The sequence below is a fragment of the Lagopus leucura genome, unplaced genomic scaffold, assembly GCF_019238085.1.
Source record: "Lagopus leucura isolate 7727_CA_CO unplaced genomic scaffold, USGS_WTPT01 Super-Scaffold_806, whole genome shotgun sequence".
Taxonomy (NCBI): Eukaryota; Metazoa; Chordata; class Aves; order Galliformes; family Phasianidae; genus Lagopus; species Lagopus leucura.
In genome coordinates, this window is record NW_024962260.1 from 3,804,411 (window position 1) to 3,822,969 (window position 18,559).

At 45.0% G+C, this 18,559-nt stretch overlaps 1 protein-coding gene across 1 annotated transcript; it reads left to right on the forward strand.

Moving 5' to 3' along the window:
- The first annotated feature begins 1,273 nt into the window (after window positions 1-1,273).
- PPP1CC (protein phosphatase 1 catalytic subunit gamma) lies at window positions 1,274-16,311 on the forward strand. Its single transcript, XM_042865658.1, has 7 exons — window positions 1,274-1,509; window positions 10,167-10,298; window positions 11,500-11,730; window positions 12,841-12,945; window positions 13,824-14,047; window positions 14,505-14,639; window positions 15,067-16,311. The coding sequence occupies exons 1-7, from the start codon at window positions 1,455-1,457 to the stop codon at window positions 15,154-15,156; spliced, it is 972 nt and encodes a 323-aa protein (XP_042721592.1). The 5' UTR covers window positions 1,274-1,454; the 3' UTR covers window positions 15,157-16,311.
- Window positions 16,312-18,559: the final 2,248 nt, after the last annotated feature.

Consider the following 18,559-nt stretch of genomic DNA (forward strand, 5'->3'; position numbering starts at 1 on the left):
ACCTTGGCTGCGTCCCTTTTCTAATCAAAGAGCTGCTGTGGGGCGAGGCTGGTTCTATCCAGCACGGAGAAAACAGCTTAATACAAAGCTGCATTGGCATTTAAACGTCTCTGCCTCAGCACCGAGTTTACTGCTGTTAAATAAGGGCCCTTATTTTTTGTATTGGCATTGCAAGGACACAAACTCAAAAAGCACAGCATCCTCTGAGCAGGACTGCACAGAGGTGCCCTGGTTATGGAGCACTGGGCCATGGCAGCTTCACCTGCAGCTGTCACTTCCCTCCTGTCCCTCAGCTGTGCTTGGTTTGATGTGAGCTGGCGATGCCTGGGGCTGTGACTGATCGGGTTCCTTGTACCAGGCGCACTCTGAGTCCAGACTCACCCAAAGGGCCGGGCCCTTGCTTTTGCAAGGCTGGTGTTTCCCCTCAGTTCCTATGCATGTCTCCTGGATGGCACTGAGTCCTTCCCTTCTGCCCTGTTTCCCAAAGCATGAATGGATCTGAAGGCTCTCGGCTCCCACCAGAGCGCACAGATCCATGCAGGGGTACCAGCAGCTGGAGGATGAAGGCAACTTCGGCATTGAAAACAAGGAGGGGAAGGTTTGTCAGAAAAGGTTTTGCAGGTTGGGGCAGCACTTGGGCACGGCCCCGTCTCTTTCCTTGCCCGTCCTTCGTGCCATCGCCCTCGCAGTGTGAACTCTGCTCCTACGGCAGTGAGCCACGATGGCTGTTATGTAACCACCAGCGTGAGGAGCTGCCTCGGCGTGGGGTGCGTGCAGCTGCTGTGGGGAGGAGGGACGGGGATCCTATGGCAGGAGTTAATGAAGCACTTCAACAACATTGAGAGATGCAACTTGAACGGCCTGCGGGGTGAATTTGCCTTGAAACACAACGCAAGCCTTGCCTCATGCAGGAGGGAGACACGACAGGGCGTGCAGACCCAGTACCACCGGGTGAAGGTGCCAGGACCACAGGACCGGGCTCCAGCCGTCACGCTGCGCGAGCTGCCGGCAGCAAGTGAGATCTTGGTGGCGTTCGCCCCATTTTGGGGCCAGGAGGCGTTGTTCTGTGGACGGAACACACACCCCTCATGGCACTATTTCTCCGCCCGTCGGCGGAAGGATTCTGAGCACAGTCGCAGTGCGCACCTCGCCGCCCCGCGCGCTTCCCGCCCGCCTATAAAAGGGCCCGCGTACGGCCTCGCGCTCGTGGTATCCATCCGCCCCCAAGCTCGCTGAGGAGACGGCGGCCATTTTGTTCCGCGCTGGGGCTGAGCTGAGAGCGGCGGCGAAGGGGGGGGGCGGGGGGAAAGCGAGAGGGAAGAAAGAGAGAGAGCAGGAGTAGAGGGCACGGGGAAAGCACGACGGGCCGACAAGAGGAGAGGAGCCGGGCCAGCCGAGCAGCCAGCGGAGGGAGGGAAGCGGCGGAGAGGGGTCCGCCCGGCCGCTGAGAGGCGATGGCGGATATAGACAAGCTGAACATCGACAGCATCATCCAACGGCTGCTGGAGGGTGAGGGGCGGCGAGGGGCGGCGGGGGAAGAAAGGGATCCGGGACGGGCCGCGTGTGGGGGCCGGCCGGGGGGGGGGGGGGGGGAGCTGCGCTTTGTCCTCCGCTCACGGAGTGCTGCGTGCCCTCCGGAATGGACGCGAGCCTTTCGGGTGAGCGGCCCCGGTCCGGCCTCGTGCCTTGTGTCTCAGGGAGGGCGCTTGAGGAGCTTCGTGGGTTTAACGTGTTTCCATCCTGCACCGCCATCTGTGGTGCTGCTGAAGCAAACAGAGGAAATGTCTTTCAGCCGTGCCGTGGTTTTTCCTCCAGGCAGCGCAGAAAGAACGGCGGTGCTGGTGGGGAAATGACTCGGGACTGAAAATCCCATAGGTGTATTATGGGATTACTGAGCTAGAATAAGTAAAAGTAAATAGGGCTTTTTCTCTGATCCGTTGTGGGCTGTGCCTGTTACCAATTTAAACTACCCCGGCTTAAATTATTTAAAGGCTTCCCTTCGTGAATTTAGAGCAGGATTTTCCTGAAACTCTAGTAGCACAGTTTGTGGTGTCAGGTCCTGTGTGCCTTACCTCTGCTGACATTAATAAGAGCTCAGTTTTACTGTAAGTAATAGTTACAATTCTTACCTCGTCTGCTCTGGTGTAATTAATGCAATTTTCCCAGTGCAGGTCATTAAAAACAGGGAATAGGATAGCCTAGGAGGAAATGCAGTTGATTTTGAACAATTCTTCATGTTTAAAGTTTAAAAAGTAGCAAGATGTGCTGTGCTGATAGTTCTTACCCAGCTCATACCGGTGTTACACGTTTGGAGGAGATGGGAGCTGGCAAATCAGGCTACAGAAGGCTTACTGACTGCCAGGATCATTCAAGAGGTGGACGTGTACCTAAAGATACCATTACTGGAGGTTGCATCAGCTGCCAGAACTGAAATGTTTTGGCTTTATTGACATTTCAGTTGGGATTTTGGGTTCTGTGAAGCCGTAATGGCTTTTCAGTATTTAAAATGATTACCAGAGTCACCGGTGCTGATGTGCATTTTTATTGCTTATTAAATGCCTGTTGTAAACATTTTTCTCAGGCAGTGATGGTTGACCTTTGTGACAGTCATTACTTCTTTTCACTTCTAGAAAAGACAAAATGATAGTACATTTTAGCAGGTGCCACACTGTGGATTGGGGATAAATTGTGTGAATTGCTGTGAGCATCGTTCTCTTTGGTTGTTCAAAATTTGACTCTTTCCCTGGAATTGCAGAGGTGCAGTTAGGTTGGTGGTGGGACTGAACTTGTACAGGGCGGATCTGCATGGTGTTAAATGAGGGGGGAAAGTCAAGTCTGGAGTATGTGCAGTGTTTCTCATCCTATTTAATTTGGAATAAATGAGGAAATGTAAGAGGCATTTCTGCCTTACCTGGTGTTCTTTTCAGTGTAGCGCTGGCACACAGCTGGGTGGTGTTAGTCCCATCAAGTCTGATGTATGTGTTTCAATTGATAGCCTTTCAGACAAGGCTGCACTCAGGTTGTTGCAGTCATAATCAAGTATTTCAGTGTTGCTGTTCTTAAAATGTATACTTGTATATTTTTATAACTATTAGATAATTGTACTAGTAAAATGCAAAGGATATGAGCAGCTAATATGGCATTATCCCTTCTTCCTTTTTAAAGGTCAGGGAAAAAAAGTGTATTCTGGAGATAGCTGATGAAATACTCAAATCATTGTGAGCAGGCAGTTGTACCTGTGTCCTGTAAGGCACCTTAGCACTGTGCTGTCAGAAGACCGAGAGCTGTGCTGCATCTGATGGCCTAGGTAAAGCAAAGTCCTTAATTGGTGAATCATAATTCTTGCTTTTGTTCCTAATGTAGGGCATCAATAATGTATTCATCATTGGGTTTTTGCTTGCTTTCTGTCATGACTGACTTCATGATATTTGAGGTAATTATGCAGATCAAATGACATTATTCTTTCTTCTCCAAGTAGCTGATACTGTCTCTGCTACATGGGCTAGTTTGCTAATTATTAAATTAGTCTTTAAAAAATCTGGGTATATTTATATCTTCTTATTCTGAAGTAAATATTTGGTGAGTCTTTCTTGCTCCAAATGTTTGTAGCACAGAGGCATTTGGCTTTGAGACGTCTCAAAAAAACATTTTTCAGTAACATTGTGCTCAGTCTCAGTGAGCAGGTCAGTGAAAGCACTGATGAGGGCTGTGTTCTGCTAGGAACATTTTCATGAGAACATGTTGTCTACTTTTGGTGCTTTTAGTAACTTTCCTAACAACGGTTTTCTCAAGAATAAGGCTTTTAAAGTGTGCTAAATGACAGTATCCTGCAGTGACTATTGAAAAGTTTCCTAAGTGTGCTTGATAGCAGATAAAGGCTCGTATTTTTATGACTGAGGAATAACAGGGACAATCTTAGGAGCAAATTACTCTCCTTCCAGGAATACTTCAGGCAGTGACTTCATGGCTCTGCGCTTACAGCTTTATGTGCCTGCTAAACTGAAGCTGCAAGTAACATGAAAAATCAGTGTCATCTGCATAGCAATGGAGAGGCTCCTAGGAAGTGGTGGAGTTCCTGCTTGGCTCTGGGCAAAGGATGAGTGAAAAGAAATTCTGAGATCCCTGAGTGAGCATGGCTTCCTTTCTGTGTTACGTTACATTTGATAACAAGGCTCCTGTCCTCATCCTTCACCCAGAGTGGGTAGGGTCCAGGTTGAAAATGGTGCTCATGGCAACAAATCTAGTTAAGGAGCTTGACATGCCCTAGTTTTAGCATGGCAATAATAAATAGCAGGGTGAAATAACAGAATTTCAGCATAAGAGGAACTTATGCTGAAGGAAGTTGCTGAAAATCGTTTTTTGTGCTCTAGCCTCTGCAGCTGCTATTAAGGGAAAGCAGGTAATGAATGGAGGCTGCTTTGGATACAGTCATGCAGGGCCAGAATGGCAGTAGCCTTTTTGATAGCTGAAATCCTGGTTAGTGAACTAAAATCAGCAAAAATATTCTGAATCCTCTAACTTCCCTGTTAATACACCCACGGATTGCTATTCCCAGTAAAGCCTGTTGTATAGCTGTTGAGGAGATGCTCTCTTTAATTTGCTTTAAATGGTGGAAGATGATCATCCCATTATCAAAAATAGATAAGCCAAAGAGAACAGATAAACTTCTTCTGACAATAGCAAAACCATTTCTTACAAGAGCAGTTTTCTGGTTTTGTGCCTTTCTGCTCAGACCCGGCATCGATTGGGTCTGAAGGATTGCTTTCTGTTCAGCTTATGTCTGTCTGATTCTCACAGATGTTAATCAGAAACTGGGACAGGTTTCGCTTGGTAGGTTGGGATGCCGTGGCAGTTTCTAATAAACAGGCAGCACTCGTTGACCTCAGACTGTGCTTTTCAGTAGTAGCTAAATGTTAATTGCTTTGTGCTCTGTTGCAGCAATTTTTGATGACAGAGATAGGAGCCCTGTATCTGAAAGACGGGTTAGGTTCCTGTCAATGCTGTGGATTCAGATAAGTTGGTTACATGCTACATTTTATCTCCTAGTCAGTGAACCAGGAGTTTGTCATCTGAGGTTTGAGCCTGAGCGCCTGTTGCTTTGTAGCTCTCTAGTTTGACAGTATGTTACAAAATGGAAACCTTGCGGTCATGGAAGATCTTGTGTTTGATAATGCTGCTGTGAACTGTTGCCTACAAAAAAAGTAGTCTAGAACTTTTCCTTAGAGGCTTGGGCACTGTGGAGTTGCTTTTCAGTTTCAATTTTGCAGTGATCTGATCAAAGTTGTTACTGCCTGAAGTAAACCTAAAGCTTTTAAAAATCAACCACCTCCAAGTTATTTATTCCCTTTGTGTCTGTGGTGCAAAATAAAACGTGAAGCTGTCATCAGGATCTGCCAAAAACAAGATAAAAACAACCTGTGGTATTTTTGGAAATGTCTCCAAGATTTCAAGCATCTTAATGAAAAATATGGCAAAACTAAAAGACTTGTTTAATAAGCTAAAAATGAACTGAGTTGCTGATAGACTGTTTTCTTTAAAACATTGCATACAAGAACTCAATTCCAGCACTTCAGTTGATGGCTTCTGGTAAAGTATTACTGAAGGACAGAGAAATGCACAGACCTGTTCATGGATCTAAACACTGAAATCTGTTAGTTTTTTTAATGTCCTTTCTTAAGGATCTGTCCCTTTTCTATTAACAGGTAACATTGATTTTGTAATACCGTTACCTGCACCAAAGAATTGTGTGGCTCCACTGTGACCATTGGGAAATTGGTGATGGAATGTTGTGCACAGTCTGCTGCACTGCACACACGTGGCTGTCTGATTGCTGTATGCTGAAGATCCCGCAGTTCCTGACCCGTCTGTCCTTCAGACGCATCTAAAACTTGTCCTGGATGTCAGGTCCTGGCAGCTGCAGCTAAGATTTGTGCTGGCCCCGTGCACCAAAGTGGCAGGGATGTCCTTGCTCCTGCTTTTCTTCCTATCCTTCCTTTCCCCCTCTGCTGGGCAGCCGTCGTACTGCGCTCATGTCCTCATTTTAAAGTTGGGATCTGTGATCTGTTGTTGCTTTCCAGCAGCTCTCTCCCAGTCTTGAACAGCACAAAAATGAGTTTAGTAGTTGGTATCTATCACATGGTGTTTTGAGCAGGCTGTGAGGAGCCTGTGTAACCCTTAGAAATAAGGTCTGGAATAGCAAACACCAAAGGGATAAGAGCACGTAGGTGTCACTGCTGCAAAGCTATGGCTGGGCATCTGCTTAACGTGTTGGAAAAATGAACAGCTCTAGAATGCCAGTACCTTCATAGGGCTTAAACTTTTGTTTGGACAACAGATGTATTGCTCTCCTTGAAAGCTTTCCTGCATTGGCATTGCTGTACATGGCTGTAGAAGCTGGAGTATTTTCTAGTTCAGTCACTGTGACTTGGAAGAGTAATCTGCAGAAGAGAGCATCCAGGTCTCAGGGAGTGATCTTTACTGTGGTTTTTTCCAGCCAAGGGAGCCGTGTTTTTCCTAAGCTCCTACACTCATACATTGCAGATGATTTTGCTTGTTAGAAAACCGCCCAGGCTGGACATTGAAACTCAAGCTCTCAAAATGAATTTTAAAAGCAAGAATGTTGCTGCCTAAAGGAGGAAGGAAATGTATTTCTGTCTGGAAATAGTGCAGCAGTGTGTTGAGACAAGGTGCAAATAAAGTATTACTTGAAGTGGCCTGGCTTTTTCCCTCGACTGATTAATCTTTAGCTTGTTTCGCTCTCAGTTCCAGACTGTCATTTTGCATTGAAAGAACAAATGTGTGAGTACAGCACTGTCAGCTGCTCTTTTGACTTTGACCAAGCTGTCAATTAGTAATGTACTGTCTGATCTCTACAAGCTGCCTGGTTTGGGTCCAAATCAGAGAAGAGAAACTTGGAATACCGCATTTTTCATAGGATACTATTTTTGCCCTTCTTACTGGGGCTAAATCGTTTAGGATTCAGTTGCAGAAGCCTCTTAAGAATTCAGACAGAGTGAATATCCTGCATTTTCTTGCCAGCTCTTTCATCATGATTGAGAAAACCCTTGCACTGAAGATGCAGATTTCTCAAACCAACGTGCGTCTTCGATTGTTCTGAAGCCAAAAATATTTTGCACAGCTTTTTGGTATGTAGGCCACTGGTAGAAGTAATTGAACAAGCTCATTTCTCCTGTGCTGATCCTACTTTGGGGGAATGTCTGTCATTGGCAGGCAGCACGGAACAGAACTGAATCAAATCTTCCTGGTTTTCTTCTGTCCTTTTGACATCTGTGTTAATGAGTTTGTATAAACTGCAACAAAGCATCTCCTGGTCACACCGAGGATTCCTGCAACCAGATGACTGAAACTGCCTGGGGATCATGCTGGTCCAATGGAAATAGGTCAGAGACCTTGGAAACTTGAATCTGAAACAGTCCATTTTCAGATTTCCATTTAATCTTCAACAAAAATGAATGCATTTGCTTTATTCATGAGCTGTAGTGACTCAGAGTGTTGCTTACATTGTGTGCTTTTTTAAATACTTAATTTATGTGTGTGAGATACAGGTTTTGATTTCATGTATTTTTTTAGCAATTTCTAGCAGGAGCAAATCATGGAAAATCTGAAATTTTGCCTGCATGTATTTCATCTCTAAAATCAAAGATGAATTCTACTATAGAAGAAGAATGGAGAAATTAGCATTTGCAGTTTAACCAACGGATCACTTTTTTCTGTACATTTCTGTTCATTATTGCTTCTGGATATTTGGCATTTTTAGTACCTTGTTCATTGCTTGGGAGCATTAGGAAAATTACTGTATGGATGAAAAAATGACTGCACGGATGGGAAGCCTCATGCGTGATAAAGTGCTGTGACAAAGATTTAACTCTCATTTGTATGCTTCATTACTTGTAATATTTTAATGGAATACTTGAAGTTTAGTGGTAATTCCACATCACCATGTGAGTAAATGCCAGTGGTGAGCAGTAACACGTAGGCAGTGGGTAATAGAAGAGCATGTATTGCTTGAAAGAGAGCGTTATTAAAGCAGTGACTTAACTGAATGTTGCCATCACTGCACATTGTAATTTGGACTGAAGCTTGTTTGAGAAAAGGTTGTGTGCTTTACAGTCAGTAAAGTTGTCAGTGATTTGTAGTGCAGACAGTGTGAGCACCACTAGGGTCTCTGACAGGAGATGGTGTGCAGGGTAGGGCTGTTTTGGTGGAAACACCACGTGCCAGCAGAGGTTGTCTTATGAATGGATGTAACACGGTCACCTCTTTATTCTTCATCTGAAGAAGGCATGCTAAGTGAACAGTGTCTTCTGCCCATGATCAGAAACCTGAACTAAAGTTTGGAACTTAAATGCTAATAAGAGAAAATAATCCTTCTGGAAAGTAGTTCTTGCTCCTACTCTTCCCAGAGCATTCCACCCTCTCCCCCCAAGCCTTCTCCTTACTCTGGAATTCTCTCTTGTTTCATAAGCCAAAAGGTGTGCAGTGACAGTAACAGTGTGGGCCGCTTTCTCCATTCACTCAATCTAACCATGACAAATGCTCTTGCATGCAATTTCGGTACAGCTGAAAAATTATGGCTAAAAGACATTTCCTTTGTATTTCTGGGCAGCAGAAAATGGTGTCTGCGACTGAGGGGTGGATCGGATAAATGGAGGAAGAACTCTTCTGGTAGCTACAGGAACTTGTTCATGCAGAGCTGGTGTCCTTGTCATGTGGCTGAGCATTGGCAGGTGATAAAGGGAGCCAAACACTGTGAGGTGGTATTGTACTGGAGGAGGTGGAAAGAGTGAAGGATTGAAGAAACAGCCTGAGCTGAGAGATGATTCTCGTACCAGGTTGCCTTTCACTGCATTCAAAGGGACTGGTAAGGAGAGAGCTAACGGAGAAAACACAGAAAATACAGTGCTTGCTTTAGTATAGGTGAGTTTGTCTGGGCTCCAAGTGAGCAATGAAATGGCTCAATTTAAATGGCTGAAGAACTAGAATCTCCTTTTCTGAAATACATGAGCTGTTTCCCTCTTGATTAAATCCTTTGTAGGTTGAGACAGTCAATTTCTCTGTAGTAGAAACTTTCAAAGCAGTAATGATGCTAATAGCTCCCTCTCAGCTTTGTTGTAGAATTCATCAGTTTGGTGGCTTTGATTTTAATGTGTTTAAGAAATTATTCTGGTCCTAGACCCTTTCTTCAGCTCTGCACTTTTTCTCATGTTGTTCCTCCTCCTCCTTGGCACAACTAAGAAGTGGGAAGGCCTGAGGATGGGATTTACAGGAAGCTTCTAAAATAAATGTGTTCACAGTCCCAATCATACGGAGCAGAAATTCTGTTTGAAGGGTTCCCACCTCTCCTTCCAGTTGCCAGATGTTCAATGCATTCAGCTTTTCCTGAGGGACTGGTGAAATAAATTCATGGGAGGGTGAAATAGGAGTAGTAAAAAGGTAAAATATTGTCTTGCAATATTGATGACAGTTCAATACTACTAATTTCTGCAGCATGCTCTGTAACTTTGAGGCAGTTCTTAGGAACACAGTTATATTTGTCTGACTGGTCCATTTAGATTGTAAAACAGTCGTTAAGGGTGTGCCAGGTCATTCGATTTTGACAGGTCTTGTTTTGTGGAGGCATTTTCTGAGGATGAAATGCAGGTAGCATGCTACCGTCGGGTTAGTTTAACTGAAACCTGACTGATGAGCAGAATGAAACTATGTTTCATAAACCTTGCGTGGCTTGGATATTTTCTTCATCTAAGGAAATGGATTTTGTTTTGTTTTTATGAATTCTGGGGCTCAAACTGTTTACTTTTCAGCTTTATCTGTGGTCTGACTGCTTTAATCTGTCAGTAGTTAGCTTAACCTCCGGCTGGTGCTGGTGATGGGCTGACAAGCGTGTTCACATGTCTGACATTCCCATATGCATTTATAATGACCTACTTTAAACTTATTTTAAGAGTTCAGAGCAGTTTGAATAAGACAGCAAACAGCTGAGTTTAGCAGCTAAGCATAAATACAGAATATTGTAAAATCTTGTTGAAGTGTTCAATTGTAAAAGAACAGTTGTGTTCTCGTTCAATGTTAGTGGTGTTTTGGCACCCTTGAAATAACACTGGGAATACTCTTGGCTTGGGTAACTGACTTCTGGTTCCTTCCAACAGTGAGAGGATCAAAACCAGGTAAAAATGTCCAACTTCAAGAGAATGAAATCAGAGGACTGTGCTTGAAATCCAGAGAAATTTTTCTCAGTCAGCCTATTCTGCTAGAACTTGAAGCTCCACTGAAAATATGTGGTAAGTGCTGTGACTTGATGCGTGGTTGGGAGTGGGGGGCATTTAGATGGATATCCTCTTTTAAGCAGAGGATGAATGCCAGATGCTGCTTTCGCTTACGAAACTGATGAATGATTGTAGCAAAAGGGAAAGTAAGCCTGTCCTGAGTGCTTCAAGTGGAGGAATGGGAAGGAGGTAAGTGCAATTTGTAGAGGGGACCAAAAAGTCCCAAATCAGAAAGTAACTGGTCCTGTTTGATCGAGTCTCTTGGGAAAGGGTTTCAGAAGAAGTTTTGGAAAGAAATTTTTCCATCAGTTACTGCTAAGGTCAGTCATCACTTTTCACAAGGAGAAAAAAGGAGGCACAGTAGTTGATGGTAGCTGCTGTTCAGAGCTGAACTGTGGTTTGACACAATTTTAAAATCTTTCTGGAAACTGAAGTTTCTGTATCACCTCTGGTTTGGCTTCACCATATTTCCACGTGGTGATATTGCTCATTTTTCACACGTGCACGTCTAGGTATGCTAGAAGGATGAGGGATGTCAGAATAAATCCTCAATAAATGCATGCCAGCAGAGGTTCCAGGAAGCAGTATTTTATCCTGCTCCAACACTGCGGATCTGCTTCTGAAGTAGCTTGTTCAATATTTATAATATGTGGTAGTCTTAAAAACAGATTTATTGTTCTGCTTGCCAGAAACAAAACCATGATTTAAACCAAAGGCAGAAATATCAATTTCTTCCAATCCGACTTCCCTGCTAGAATTTGAGTGACTGGGTGTTGCAGGAGAACACCAGACACGGCATGGAGGAAAGGAAATTCCCCAAGCAGTTCTTCCATCAGTGTCACTACTGAAGTGTGGCTGTATCAAGGATGAAGTAGAGGTTCCTAGTCTTGCAGCCAGCAGTCAAGTAAAAGGATTAACTGGATGCCACACTTCTGCTTGAGTGCACAGAGTTGATTTCCTGGGATCTTGGAGTTGTGTTATGAGTGTGTGAGTATTTCTGAGTAGATGCATGGAGTCATGGTGCGTTCTTAGTCAGTGCCTTACGCAGATGCCAGCTTTTGGAGCGCGGTGGCAGAAAGACAAACGATGTCATCTTCAGGAATGCTGCAGGCAGTATCTGTCTGCAGGTTTTTCCTGTTCGTGCTGCTTCTCTATTAAAAAAAAAGGTGAGATATCACAAAGTCAGTTACGTGCCATTTCTGACTGCTTCTTACAGGTGACATCCATGGACAATACTATGACTTGCTTCGGCTCTTTGAATATGGAGGCTTTCCACCAGAAAGCAACTACCTGTTCCTTGGTGACTATGTTGACAGAGGAAAGCAGTCTTTAGAAACAATTTGTCTTCTATTGGCCTACAAAATTAAATATCCGGAGAACTTTTTCCTCCTCAGAGGGAACCATGAATGTGCCAGCATTAATAGAATTTATGGATTTTATGACGAATGTAAGTAATATGGACAGACGTGAGGATCTTTGGTTTGGGAAGGCAGGGTAGGAGGTGCTTGCTGTCTTCTAGACTTCCAGTAACAAATGGCTTTCTGAACTTGCAGTTAGCTCTGCCTAGATCCATGGCCCCATGCAAAGAGGTAATTTTGTTTATTGGCCACTGAAGTTAAGTAGCTGTTCCCACTGGTATGCATTTGTAAAGTTCTTGAGGCTGTCTGGTCAGAGATTAGGGAATTTTACTTTGCTTTACAGTTTCAGTTATTTCCATCTGCCTTACGAGGTGTAGCACTGGGGCAGGGGGCTGCTCTGTACTGTTGTGTGGCAGTGCTTGCAGCCTAGTTCCCAGTCAGTCCTGTAACTTAACAGATGCATACGTTCATATGTTTCAAAAGGATGTGACCTAATCCCTTGTGGAGGAGGTGAAGCTGTTATGGTGGTTGGGTACTGAGGCATTCTCACTGCTCCTGCTGGGGACGTGCTTGGCTCGGAGCTCACAAGATGTTCTCTCTGTGTCTCGTTCTCCTTTTCCAACAAGGAAGCGGAGTTGTGTGGTGTTTGAGCTGACTCCTAGAGATGAATCACAGGTGTAGTCACATGGTGCAGAGATGTTCAGGGTTCGTATCTGCTGGGAGAATCTCTTGGAAGGTCAAACAGCAGCAGCTGTTTCATCTTCTTCAGTCCAATTTCTTTGCCCAGAGAGACTTTGCAGTGAAGAATTTGAAGGGAAAACTGCTTTTGAGGGAGTGCTATCTATCCCTAAGAAAAAGCAGCCCATGGCATTTTCTTTTTTTAATTGATCAGATTCTCCAAGGGATTTTTTTCCAAAGCAAAGTGGAAGCAGGAGTCTGGCTGCCAGCAGTACAACATTCTCTTGAGTGTACAGGAGTGTACAGTCCTGAGCCATTTCAAAGCTGTGTCTCTGCCACACAGAAAGAGGCCTTGCAGCTTTCTTAGCAGTATGTCAGCAGGTTCCAGAGAAGATAAATAATTGTGTGTAAACTTTATTGTTCACTTTTCGCTAGTCGTAGTTACAGGCAGCCATACTAGGTTATTTGTAGTTGTGTTAGAGAAGTATGTTGACTCTTCTTCCCCTGCCCATCCTTTCTAGGTAAGAGAAGATACAATATTAAGCTGTGGAAAACCTTCACAGATTGTTTTAACTGTTTACCAATTGCAGCAATTGTGGATGAGAAGATATTCTGCTGTCATGGAGGTGAGTTCTTCAGTTGATATTTTACAAAAATGTAACACCCTGTACTACTGAAATACTGGCAATTTCATATTCATGATATGTGCTCCTCTGTTGCTGGAAAACATTATTTTGTGGGTTTTTTTTTTGTTGTTGTTTTGGAGCTCATTATTGAGGTTTTGGAACTTCAGGGATTTGTCTCTGCCTCGCTTTGTGTTGAGAGCCTGCTTAGTGGGAGTGCTGTGAACTGCTGAGCTGGTAGTTCTCCTTTATTTTCAGCTGGGACACCTCTAGTACTGTGTCCTTTGGAATAAAGAGTCTCCAGTGGTTTTTTTACTTGCGTGACCAGAAGTTGTACAAACATTCTGAAAGCAGTGTTTTAGTGCTTCGTTTACAGATTGGCCCCGTTATGCTATGTGATACTTGTTAATTACTTGGAAAAGCTGCACGAAGCATTTAAGCTGCAACATGTATATTATCACCTGCAAGTAACAATCACCTGCAGTTGCTTGAGAGGAATATCAGTAAAAAAAAAAATGGTATGAGATCTGATCCTGCATTCCATGTTATTCAGCCTGATCTTTAAAATAAACAGTCCTCGTGACCTCTAGCATTAATATCTCTTAAGAGCTCTTCTGACAGACACAGGCTATTAAAGTGGGATGGTTGTAATCCTTTACACATGGAAATGGCTCTGCTTATCTTGCTCTCAGAATATCTTGTGTCTTCTGTCAGAAAAGCTTTAAAAAAAATGCTGGATTGAAATGTTGGTTCACGTTGCTGTTGGACCACAGCACACGTTGATGGTGGATCAGTCTGTGAGCGTCTTTCATCTTGAGCTGATTCCTGTGTTTCACACTAAGTTGGAGTAAAAAGCGAGCTGTGTGTCTCACCTCACCCAGGTTTGTCACCAGACCTGCAGTCGATGGAGCAGATCAGACGAATTATGCGCCCCACTGATGTACCTGACCAAGGTCTTCTTTGTGATCTCCTGTGGTCTGACCCTGACAAGGATGTCTTAGGATGGGGTGAAAATGACAGAGGAGTGTCCTTTACTTTTGGAGCTGAAGTGGTTGCTAAGTTTCTCCATAAACATGACTTGGATCTCATATGTAGAGCTCATCAGGTATTTTAATTTTGTGCATTAAACTGTAGAATAATTGAAATGGAAGGGACCTGGGGTGGTCATCTCCACACACAAAACAGCGTGGAGCAAAACAGTGTCAGACCAGACACACAGCATCTCATCCATCTGACTTTTAAATATCTGCAAGGGTGGAGGTTCCAGCATCTTGGAGGAACTTGTCCAGTGTTTAAAAACCTTTATAATTAATTCTTAATACATTCATAGCGTGGGTCTGAGATTTGAACAAGATAGCTTTGAGTGTAGCAGAACTCTGGTGGCTTTTATTGTTGATGGCCCTTGTTGCTAAACTGGAACTTGTGATGTTTGTCCAGTTTGGGGGTAAAAGTCTAGGACCCGTGCTCCTTGGCTGTAACTGTTTCTTCAGCTGCTGACTCTGCTAGAGCTGTACTTTGTCTGGAAGAAATTGCCTGCTGTAACTCTGCGTTTCTCTCCAAAGGTTGTGGAAGATGGATATGAGTTTTTTGCAAAAAGACAATTGGTGACTCTCTTTTCTGCCCCAAATTACTGTGGAGAATTTGATAACGCAGGTGCCATGATGAGTGTGGATGAAACCCTAATGTGTTCTTTTCAGGTATTGTATCTGACAACGTTACCTCCTAGTTACTGCAGTCACACTTCAGATTCCCTCTTTCCATTTATATGTACCATCACAAAACTGTAGCACTGCTTCCGATAGATCTCACAGATACCAAATGTAGGCAGAGCTGTGTTTGCCCTTGTGGCCTTAATGCAGTGAGCCCTGACTGGTGTGATGAACCGCTTGACCCTGGGATTAAATCACTGGAGCAAAGCTATCAGCTGTCTTCCTGCTTCCATTGGCACGGGCTTCCTGGTCAGCTGCTCTAAGGCCTGCCACAGCTCAGAGCAGAAAATCTATTTACTTCAGAGGCTTTCGAGCTGCCCGGATGATCAGTGTAAAACACCTAATGCTAGCAAATGGATTGTTGGGGTGTGAGACTGCTGACGGCTTTCCTTAAAGGCTGAACTGTCTCTTTCAGATTTTGAAACCCGCAGAGAAGAAGAAGCCCAACGCTAGCAGACCTGTAACACCTCCCAGGAGTATGATCACAAAGCAAGCAAAGAAATAGTCCACGTGGTACTGCCTGGCTGGGACTTGTATCATAATATATAACCTTCATTTTTAAACTGTAACGTGTACTGTTCAGCTTGCTCAAAATAGAACGTGTTTGTGGTTTCCCTTTTGATTTGATGAATGGCATTTGCTGGTTGTAGCAGCAAATGAAGGACTTTTCTCCCTTCTAGGAAAAGAGTTTTAAACTTTCCTTCTGTTGGTGTTCCCGCTGTACACTCCAGCATTTATCCTGTCATGATGGGTAACTACAACTGACTTTCTCAATCTGTACGAGTAGTGTAAATGCTTGTTTTCTCCTTTAGGATCTAAAGAGGGCACTAGTGTGCTGTGAGAGTAGGGCTTTGTTACTGTTGGAGATTACATTGTTTATACAAACCACTGTGAACTTTTTTTACGTTAAAATTTGTTTTAAAGGGATTGCTTTTCTTTTTATGTCTTGTCCTGTACACGTTGGTTTTATCGCTGTCAACATTAGAAATAACCTTCAACCTCCCCAGCATCACTGGTATGATGTATATTTAATGAAAACACACATCCCTGTCCTTTAAGTGACAACTAAAGCCATTATTTCAAGTGTTTGTGTCTTTCCTGAAGCCAAAGTCTGCATAGAGATCTGTATGTACACGACCCACCGCACTGAGCTGGCAGGGCTTTCCATTCATGCCTTCCTCGTGGAGAGAAAAGGAAGTCTGGACTTGAAGTAGCGAGTAGAAATGCTGTGCTGTTTGTTCTATTCACAGTAAAATTAAACACAATTTTGTACAGTTTCTGTATGCTCTATCAAACGGACTTCTTACAGTTGCATCAGGCCCGTGGCAGCCGTGTCAGACAGCTGGAAGTTACGGAAACGGCTCCACGTCTGCCCGAATGGCTTGGAGCATTGTGGCCTAAAGACTTTGTTCTACGGAGGCGCCCAGGAAGCAGCTGGAAGAGCCAACCCAAGGCATCGGTCAGCAGTTTATACAGATACCTCACGGTATCTCGTTTTTTAAGACTTTTTTGAACAGATGACAGTGTACAATACCATGTAGTGAAAATCGCTTATTAAATGAAGAAATTGTTAACTCTTCTCGGTGTCGGTTTATCACAGCGTGTGCACTACTGCTATCAGAGGACATGACTTAGAGAAATAAATCGTTCTGGAAACCCACACCCTTCTGGTTTGGATTTGTCTGAGCTGCACGCACTGGAGCTGTGCCTCTGAATTCTAGATGAAGAAAGTCGGTGTGCTTTAGCACTGCTGTTACATTACCGAGGTTTGGTACGCATGCCAACTGCAGCAGTTTGCTGTGGGAGGAAATAGGTCAGGTGCAGCGTGGGCAGCCTGCTGTCCTGCCCTGCTGTCTGTGCATCTCTCACCTGCTCCCGTGTGCCTTGCAGCAGTGGAGCTGGACGTGGAGGTGACTGCGGCGCTTTGTCGGTGTCAGGGCTGTGCAGGGCCTGCGGGTGCTGCTCCATTTGGCACTGAAACATCTGCCCTGGGTCAGCCACCAGCTCTGCTCTGGCACCCTGCTCATCAGATCAGTTTCTGCTCCCTTCTCCTGGAGTGAGCTGAACTTTGTTGATGAGAATGCAGTGGGCCGGGCCTAGCTATTGATCTTCACATTTTGAAATGCACTGCTCAGCTAAATCAAAGCATTTTCCTACTCGGATTTTTGCTTTCTAAAACTAATTAATCAAACTACCTCTGTAACCGTTCATGGCCCCATCAGATTATGTGTTGGATTGGCTGGATGAGGGCTTTCTCACAATGTGCTTTCACCTCTTAAATCACATTTGTGGTTTTCTTGATAGCTTTATCATTTTTCTACCACCACATAAAATGGTGTGCATTGTTACCCATCTGGTTAATAGAGAACATGCAGAACCAGCTCTCACTACAGGAATGCATTGACCCATCTGTGCAGCAGCCTTTGTTGGTGCGTCACACCTTTTTCCCCTGACTGCAGCTCTGCCCTCAGATGTGGCTTTAGTGACACACCATGCCTATTCTGGGCTCTGTTTTCCGCCTGACTGCATTCCCCAGGCGGCAGCTGCTGGGCTGAAGGAAGTCCCAAAGCACGCTGTGGCGGTGGGGAAGGTTCATGCCCTCTGTGTTTGTGTCCCTGGTTTGCTTTAGGATTTGTCGACCCTGTGCTGTGACGTGAAGCTGCAGCACTGTGAAATGAAGAACAAAGCATTCATTTTGCGTGCAGTGCAGCGCAGGACTGGACTAAAGGCACTCAGGCCGTACAGGAGGCTACGGAAGTTTCAGCAACGTCTGCCCTGGTGTACACAGCATCCTTTACATCCAAGTATAATGCTGAACAACATGAATTGTTGAATGAGAAGTGGATGTAAGAGAGCGCTTTTGGATGCGGCAGCGTCAGGCCTGAGTCCTGCAAAGCAGCCAAAAGCAGACAGGCTGGGGAAGGCTTCGGGGCAGGCAAGGCTGCAGTGCAGGTGCTGGAGATGGGCTGAGCTCCCTCGTGCTGTTGGCTCACACGGGGTTGTGCAAAGCGGTTCCTATTCAAAGCATTGCCTCGCAGAACGTGACTGTGAGCACGTTCTCTCTGGGGACCTTGGGGAGTGCAGGTCTTTTTCTTTGTCAGATGCAGCCCAAGCCCTTCCTTTCAGCATCCGCACTCTCCGCATGTTCCGCTTCGGGTGCAGGTGGCCAAAGCTGAGCATCCACAGCAGTGTAACAGCCCAGAGGCTGCTGACCTCCTGCATGGGCTGCAGCAGCGCTGGGCTTCTGCCCTGTCCCAGTGCCTGCAGCCCAGCACACCATCCTGACACATCCCAGTGCAGGGAGGCGCATCCTGCAATTAACAAGGTTACAAGCACTGTTACTATAAAAAGAAAACACTAAATACACTCACTGCATGTATATTTTCTAGAGTGACTGCCTTCAGCAAATGGATTAAAAATAACCAGTCATAGAATGGTTGGAGTCAGAAGGGACCCCCAAGGGCCGTCTGCTCCCACTGCCCGCAGTGCACAGGGACACCCACAGCTCCAGCAGTGCTCACTGCCCCGTCCCCTGACCACGGCTGTCTGCTGGGATGGGGCACCACCAGCTCTCTGGGCACCCTGTGCAGTGCCTCACTGCGCTCAGGGTCAAAACTTTTGCCTTGTATCCAATCTAAATCTCCTTTTAATTTGGTAGAATCAGCCAGCTGTGATGGGGTGTGTTCTGGCAATAGAAGAACATGGGTGAGCTGACAGTAAATCCTCAAGAGCTGCTCTAAGCATTCTTGGCCTTGTTGTCCATTCCCCCCCCCAAAAAAAAAGTTGTCCCCAAGCTGAGGAGCAATAACAATTTGCCCCAGCATGGATCAGAGCTGGTGGAGGCCCTGTTCCACAGTGAGACTGGAGCTGATGACAGCCAGGAGCACAAAGTACTTCTCTGACCCACA

Coding starts and splice junctions, on each gene's coding strand:
- PPP1CC (XM_042865658.1), top strand. CDS start 1,455: ATGGCGGATATAGACAAGCTGAACATCGACAGCATCATCCAACGGCTG. Junction 10,299..11,499: donor AGCTCCACTGAAAATATGTG/GTAAGTGCTGTG, acceptor TGCTTCTTACAG/GTGACATCCATGGACAATAC. Junction 14,048..14,504: donor TCATATGTAGAGCTCATCAG/GTATTTTAATTT, acceptor TTCTCTCCAAAG/GTTGTGGAAGATGGATATGA.